The sequence below is a fragment of the Montipora foliosa genome, chromosome 13 (genome assembly GCF_036669935.1).
Source record: "Montipora foliosa isolate CH-2021 chromosome 13, ASM3666993v2, whole genome shotgun sequence".
Lineage (NCBI taxonomy): Eukaryota > Metazoa > Cnidaria > Anthozoa > Scleractinia > Acroporidae > Montipora > Montipora foliosa.
Genome location: NC_090881.1, coordinates 6605918 through 6614417, shown reverse-complemented (window position 1 = coordinate 6614417; position 8500 = coordinate 6605918). Strand labels below are relative to the sequence as shown.

The 8500-nt window shown below is 40.8% G+C and overlaps 1 protein-coding gene across 1 annotated transcript in view; it reads left to right on the top strand.

The window, feature by feature from the left end:
• The window catches only part of LOC137983072 (uncharacterized), a 14647-nt gene extending 12372 nt beyond the window's left edge, over window positions 1-2275 (top strand). The window contains exons 5-6 of the mRNA XM_068830249.1: window positions 1363-1413; window positions 1554-2275. Of these exons, the coding sequence (XP_068686350.1) occupies window positions 1363-1413; window positions 1554-1684 (182 nt within the window). The 3' untranslated portion in view covers window positions 1685-2275. The remainder of the gene's footprint in view (window positions 1-1362; window positions 1414-1553) is intronic.
• The last annotated feature ends 6225 nt before the right edge of the window (window positions 2276-8500 follow it).

Genomic DNA, 8500 nt, shown 5'->3' with positions numbered 1-8500 from the left:
AATTTGACCTCGGACCCAAGCTCCGTGACCAATTTGGAAATCATCAGCTGTTATTTTCATCAGCTATCGTGGAATCGGAAGCAGAAAATGCTCGTTTCCAGCTAAGTGCGTGGGGATTTTTGACGACGAAACATTCACCGAGGTTCGCAAATGATGGGGCCTTAGCTTTGCGTGAAAAAATCGCGGCTGGGATGGATTTTCGAGGCGCAAACTGCCTCTGAGCTGACTACGGTCGAAATCTTAGTGTGCAGCCTTGAGTTCGTCTTAGAACAATGAAAACACGGAATTCCCGAAACGGTAAAATAAGCACCAAAACGGACAAGAATACACCTGAGGTGAGTCAGTCCTATTCATTTTATTGAATGAACGTTAAATTGTGCGTTTTTTAGGCTTCGTAATCGACGGTATTTTATTTCCATACAAAGTCTTGTAACCCCTTTTTAATTCTCAACGGCTGCCTGTAACGCAACACCGCTTGCACTCAAAGGTCATCTTACCATTAGTAATTAATTATTACACGCTCTCTAGTGACGCGAACTTGGGCTGCCCATGCCCCGATCGTTACCGATCTCAACCGTAATCTCAAATCTTCCAGCGCAATACGCTTTGTAGATTTTTCTTGAGAGTGGCTAGACTTGTCCGAGGAAGGGTTTGGGATTACATCGGCTGGTAAGGAGATAGCGGAAGACCTTTTCGAGAGAGCAATCTTTTGAATCGTGCTATTCACTACGTGAAGATTCGTTAGGAGTGCTCTTGGTTTCTTGATCGCTGATAAACAATTCCTTCAAATGTACGTGAAATCGATTGCCACTTAACACTCCATAGATAACAATTCCGCTCGTAATTAAGAGTAAAACCTCTTCGACTATGCCTGCACAAAAGTACACACGAACTCAGCGTAGAATCTTTCACGATGTTGTTAATGTAAACGGAAAATATTTGTTTGGAAAAGTAAAAGCCAATCAAAACTCGATGTTTCAATGATGTAATGATAGGGGGGTAATAACCAATCAAATCCTTTTCCACACCTCCCGGGAAAAAGCACGTGGTATTGAACACGATTGCCAACGCCATATTGTAAAATAAAGACTGGACTGGATTTGAACATAATGTCAACAAAGCAGAGCCAATCTTTTTGCGAACATGATCCAAAAACGAGACTATCGTGTCATTCACTAACCTGTACAAATTCCAGTCCATCTTTTACACTTTGCCGTTACCAACAGAAAATCACAGACGCTCCTCTCCGATGTTTGAGGAGAGCAGGCGGCTGTACACAGGCTAGCAAATTTTTGCTAACAATATTCCATGTCTACTCGTGGCTCACTGATTGTTGCTGGAACTACTTATTTCTATTTACAGAAGGCGACAGTGCAACCTCGGCATCCACAGTAAAAGTACCAGCCACCTACGGTAAGGACTTATTCAACTGACCCGACTAGCTAACCATTAACAGTCATTGTCAAAGAAGAAACAATTCAATCAAGCAAATGTGACGAAAATCACTGATTGTATGACAGACATCTCAGTTTCTCGTACTCTTTTCGTTTTAGGTGAGCGTGACTCCGCTCCTCAGAACTTCAAGATCCCATTTATTATTGTTGCAAGTCTAACGGGCGTTTTGCTTGTCCTTACAATTGTTGCATTTGCGCTGTATTGTAGAACAAAAGGAAGAACTGATTGACTTGAAATAATGCCTTCAACTCGATGAAAAGGCTCCGTTAACTAAGTTGCTCATTCTAAACGATGATACTGCTGTTTGTGTTTACATGTATCACGATGAACCGACAGCAAGTTATTTTCTTGCTTAGATATGCGTGCCTCCATGGGTACAAGTTTAGAATAACCAGTCATTAAATTCGTTTGAACTAGAAATATAATGCTCTCAAAGAGATTTTTGTAGTTGTTCTTCAGGGATTGTTCCTTGTCCTCTGTATTCATTCTTGGTTTTCTCTTAGGTAAGACACATTTCTGTTACAAATTTCTATGATCTCAACAAACATTCAGGTTCGTCCCCTGACACACCCTAGGGATTTTTGAGCTTTTTACACGTCCTTGGGAAGACTCGCCTAGTTGTCGTTCATTTTATCTTAATGATGTGTAATGGATGGGGTACATCGAATAGCCGGGTTGTCGTGGAGAACTCCGAGGCTTTGCGGGTGGGACTCCCGGAGGAGTATCACGTGCAAGAAGACAAATTGAAACAGTTTGCATGCTGCGAGAAAAAGGGAGAATAAAGCCTTCGCTCATAAGTAAGGAAACGGGGTAACTCTTCTTGGCTGCATAAATAGTATATAGTAGTATTAGGTCACTTTTGTGTGTCTTTAGAGACTTTCCGCAATATCTTTTGAGAACGATAACACACCAGGCAAACAGCTTCAACACAGTTTGCTTCAACATCCCTTCGATTTTGTTGAACAGCGACGTTAAAACTGTTTGCTCCCCCCTTTCAACCCTCGTTGAAACATGTTGAATCGAAGTTGAATGAGTAGAATGAGTGAATGAAAGCGTTTAAACTTCGCTTCAACAACCATTCAACATTTGTTTTGTTATCGCGAATGAATGAAAGTTGAAGGCGTTTTGTCTCGTTCTTTCAACATTGTTGGGTGTGCGCGTATCCAAGTCCAAATCCATTGAAAAAACCGCGGCTGCAATCTGAGACTGAATAGCAGGCCTGTCGCGAAGTTTTGTTTAATCAAGTGTAGCAGACAAGCTCGAACGGATGTTGAAGCCAATGATAAAGCCGTTTGCCTGTCCTGGGCTGTGATGAGCAGCGAAAGATCGAAGATCGTGGGTTGTTTTAAAGGAAAACAAGGGTCTAGAAACCCTGAACGAAAGCCCATATGTTCAGAATATCAAAAATAGCTGTCATTTGTTGAACCGCCACCTTGAATTTTAGTAAGAGGGCTTCAAGATCGTTCAAAATTACGGCTCTTGATCACCGACGGCCGCCATCTTGGAGGTTAGGAGTGATTTCGAGGCTATGACGTAGCATTAGACAAAGGCTGATTTGACATTGGTACAAGTGTAATACTTCGATGGATCAAAACAACGAACCTAATTATGGTTCACTGCGTCGCCGCTGACTGCAGTAACACCTTCAAAAACGACAAAGGACGGGTTACCTTTCACAAGCTATCTGAGGATGAAAATCGAAGAAAACGGTGGTTCGATAAGATCAGATGAGAGGGTAAATTCAGTAAATTAGGAAAGCCTGGCAACTGTTTTGTCAGTTCCGATCATTTTACTGCAGGCAACTATGAGCGAGATCTTCAGGTAGGTGATTTTTTTTTTCCGTTGTACTTCGCATTCTCATGAAAACTAGGGTGTGCTAATCGGTGTTTATTTCTTTAAAGAGCAATTGATAATGATCTCAAGTCTGTTAGTGTTTTTCTCGACGACCTGAGAAAGGCATTAAACCTACGGCGTCAAAGAGTCCGAACTTCGGTGGTTCAACACTTACCTTTCTGAGAGATTACAGTATGTCGTCTACAAGGACACTAATTCAGATCCCATGCGTCTTTCCGAGTTTGGCGCCCCCCAGGGATCAGTTTTAGTTTCAACGCTATTTAATATTCATATTAACAACATCAAAGTCATATCATACGTCCACTCTCTCGTTATAGGTGGTTTGCAATCAATCTCGAGAGACACAGATAACAATGCTGCAATGTACAACTGCTGGTGGACGAACAAAAGGAGCTAATGAAAGATCTTTTGTTTTCGTCCACCAACATGGCGGCGATGACGTAACGTGAAAACCACCTATACGCAGACGATACTGAGATGCATTCCAAATAGAAGAATATTGATTTAGCTGTGTTTAAAGTCAAAAAGGACCGCAAGAGCGTCAGGCACTGGTTTTGTAGGAATGGCCTCATTTGTAGTACAAAAAAGTCCGAAGCCACGATTATTGCGTCCGACAAAGCACTCAAAATCAACCGAGATATTAATATTTTTTACGGAGACTCTATATTAAAACAGCAGAGACATTTTAAGTATCTTGGCGTGGTGGTAGACGAATCATTATCATGGAACAATTATGTGTCATGTTTATCCTAAAACCTTTAATCCTGAAACCTTTAAATAGAATTTCATCTTTTCTTCAGTCGCCCTGCTATTTTATTGAAACTTATAAAATGGCAATTTTACATATTTTAGACTATGGCTGCATCGTATGGGGTTTTTGCAGCAAGAAGAACTCCGATCGTCTGGAAATGCGAATAATTCTGGGAACAAATCACTTAACTTGCACACAGTCAATGAGGGAGAGACTTGGCCTGTTAACATTAATTAACAGACGTCGTTATTTACGTCTCCAACGAGTAAATAAAATCGTAAATGATTATCACTGTCCCAGGCAACTTCAAGGGTATTTTGCGTTGAGATCAGAACTTCTCTGTAAAGCCCTCAGAGATAGTAGGGAACTTCTTCTCCCAAGATACATGAAACAGCTATGGGCCAGTCAACATTCGACATTGGAATGACCTCCCCAAAGAACTGCGTGCTTGTGGAACGCTGAGAATTTTTAAAATTAAAACTATTGAACTTTTAATGGAATCAGATAAGACACAACACAAATGTAGTGCATAAGGTTATTTTTAATTTAATCTTAACTGATCACCCGTTTATACCAGCGTTTTACATGTTGAATTTGCTGATCGGTTTTTTTTTTCAGTTTAGTAGCTAAGGAATTCTCTCAGCTTGTAGCTCTAGATGTAATACAGTGTCTTAGAGGATATCAACGCAGCTTGCCTTTATGGTTTTCTGGTCACACATTTGGCACAGGTACTATTAAAGAAATGTTGACTAATACATATTTCGTTAAAGGCGGAGCTTCTTAGAACAAGTGGCTAAAAAAGGAAACCAGTGCAAAACGTCTATGATCGATATTCAAGGGTATTTTGAGTGCAAAGTTGCACTCTTGTAATGATGTATGTACGATCCGCGCGGGGGCTTACGGGACTAAGGCAGGAGCCCATGAGTAGGAGCTTGCCTCTCTCATACACGTCCTTCTGAGTCAATCTTTGCGCGTATCTTTCTATTTTTAGAACTCCACGAGTTCCTCGGCTCTGCACGCACTGTTTTAAAAGGCCAATCAGAGTAAATTCATTGTCTAACGAAGACAAATAAAGCAGTAAAACTGTATTTAAATCGTGCAAATTGATGTAAATTTATGTAAATGCGAGTATCCTGCTCAAGGGTTCGTTCTAACCCTAAGCACTGACGCATTCTGCGCGAGGATTTTCTGGTCGATCGCTCCGGACTTGATAAAGGCCAGCAAGAGCTGTTATTAACGATGCAACAAACAAACAGGACTAAACGATTCGTGCTTACTTATGCACTTGTGCACCGTTCCTGCAAAAAGAGAAACAATAACCAGGCACTATTTTAGTCGCAAATTCGTAAATTGACATAAATTGCTTGCGTTTAAATTCTGTAAAGTAAATGTCTGTAATAAAATGTTATTATTAAATAAAGTTAACTTTCTACCGTCAAGGTCTAAACGGTATCCCAGAAAGTCCATCTCCGGCTGGCAACAAATACTTTCGGTTTGCGTGGGCATGACTTGGCAATTAGTGCAGGTGCACCAGACGAGATGGTATAGTCCTGTCGGCGTTGCATTCTCGCCTTTCTGGTTGATCTGCAGATGTGTTCGACAGTGTCTTCTTCTGAGAACGTCTTGTGTTGTGGCTCGAACATAAACGGGCGTATGGCTCCATCTGACTCGATTTCTAGCTCGAGAGACGACACGCTCTTGCTTTGGACATCACTGTTGACATCTTCCGCCATCTTCTACGCTTTGTCTAATGTGACATCACAGCCTCGCTTGCATTTAGGAAATGACAATTTTGTTGTCCCGATTATTGACAACAAGAGGCTACAAGTAGCCTATGCTCGGGCCTGCAAAAGTACTGTGGTGTATGGTTAATTTAGCACTAAATAAAAGAAAAGAGAGAAGTTTGTCCTTCTCACATCGGCCTGACATTGCGATTCTCATGATGTTCGACTGTGTATGTAGTGAATACCCGAACCCAGATAATCTTCATTACAGGTGGTGGCAATGACCACTGGACCATGGAAACGAGGTAAAAATAGTGTATTTGTTCCGAAGTGGCTAATAAGCAAATGTTTTTTACTGATCGGTGGATATGAAGATGTGCACTATATCTCGACAATACTTTCAGAAGTACACAAGTTCCTTGAGGATGGCCATGCCAAATGAATCCATAGCACCGGAATCAAATATTTAGAATATACCATTTGTTGTAATTTAAATTCTCACAGTGATATGCACCCAATTTTCAAAATACATATATGTTGTTTGCCAGCTGAGGCCTTGAAATTGCTGCCCGAGGGCGCAGGCCGAGGGTAGCTTTTTCAAGACCGATGTCACAGTGTTTTGCTATACAGACCGACCCTTTGCTAGTAAAAAACTTCTTTATTTTTTTCCTCTCTCTCTCCCACCCTCTCTGAAATCACTTGTTTTAATTGTTGACTCGCACCGCGCTTGATAGTGAATGCAGTATTAAAGCGACTTACAAACTAAGCATCTCAAAGAGAAATGTTTTTTATTTGAATTCTATTTCCAAACCTCTTGTCTACTGAAACATGACCATGCCATGGCAGCACCCCCAAATCCCATTGATACACCCACAGTAATTTTTCTAACCTATGCCATTAAGAGGTTTGATACAATCCCCTTACCACCTATGCATGACGTCCTTGTCGATAATAAAATGGATACACATGATGATGATGTGGATAACAATGATGCTGAAAGTTTAGATCCCCAATGGCTATTACCAGATGATGAAAAATCGTTATCCAATGATGAGATAGTGTCGTCTGAAGATGAATTTGAACATGGCTGTCCAGACAGTGAAAAAAAGTCTTTTGTTTGGTTCCTGTTTGAACAATTTACTGAAAAAGTGTCCAAAATGTGGGGCGTGATCATTGACCAAAAAAGGAAAACAATTGGGAGCATGATATCAGTTGTGGTAACCTGCCATAATGGGCATACAGAACTATGGGAATCCCAAACCATGAAAGATACAAACTTGTTTTATGCATTATTCTGTTTATTTAATTCATGGACAGGTTTAAAACCCGTTTTCTCATTCATCTGCATAACGGAAGTCTTCAAAGGCCCACTCTTCCTCTGGCCCCGGTGGTGGATAAAAATTTCTTATGTACATCACTGAACAAAATGGAGGAACCACTCTTATCTCCTTTCCTAAAATGCCCCAGCACCATCGAGCCAACTTAGGCAATATGCAATCGTAGGAAATATGTCTGTTTATCTTCTGTTTGAAGGACCCATCTATTTATACACCCTGGATGAAGCCCAGGTTGCTGGGTGATGCATTTGGGTTCTTCGCCACATTCACCGCTAGTAACCTCGATATGCTTATTTTTGACTCGCTCAATTTCTTGGCTCCTCCGCTCTTCCCATAATCTGACAATTGCTGCATGTACAACTACGTTACAAAAACTAACATTGCAATTGCTCTGTATTCTTCGTGACTTTCTTCTAGTAGGATTGCATTTATGAATAGAGAACGACTGAACTTAGCGTTTCGGGAGCCCTTTTTCTGGCTGAAATTTTCGAAAAAGTAAGTTTTGATACCTATAATTTTCGGATCACTAGACTTTCAGCTCAGTACTCAGTAGGAAATCCGAACAGATGAAAAATTTTTAGGGGATTAAAATATGCTTATTTATTTCTTTGATCGTGAGCGGGCGGTATCCTGAGAAGCCTGCAATCTGATTGGTTCCGGGAGCGGGCAGTATTTTCCTATCTCCTGACCACGGTCATGGTAATCAACTACGTTAAGCGCAGAGTCAGAGCAATGATGTCACTTTCTCGCTTAAAACATTGAAATGGCTTCTTCTACATTTCGCCAAGTTTGTTGACTTTTGAAAGCGAAACGTCACACAGTGTAAAAATATTCCTGACCAATAGACCATATTCGTATTCTCAGTATGGGAATGGAACTAGCTTGCAATGGAGGCTAATGCGGGGAAATCTTTTCACATGCAAATACTTTTTAATATATTCCCCCGCAATAGCGTTGATGAGGCAATGTGTAAAATAGAAACATGACTTTTCCAACTTTTCTTAACAGTTTCTCCTACCTTCTAAAAATAGAATTTAGAAATAAATAAAAATGTTATTCACCGGCCTTGGTCGGTCCGTATTGGGAAAAACTGTGCCCTCTGTCTCGAGTACGGCAGGCCTCGGGCCGTACTCGAGACCTCGGGCACAGTTTTTCCCAATACGGACCGAGCAAGGTCGGTGAATAACATATATACCGTATCTACCGTTTAAATACTAAAATACGTTTAACAATGCTATGTTTAAGTGGTTTTGAACTATATTCTCGTGGGGTACCCCTGAAGGCAACAAGGAAGAAACAGAAAGACCAATATAACAACATCAGAGTTGAGTTTATTTGTCATTTTGTCTGTTATGGAATTACAATTAACGGGTAACTCG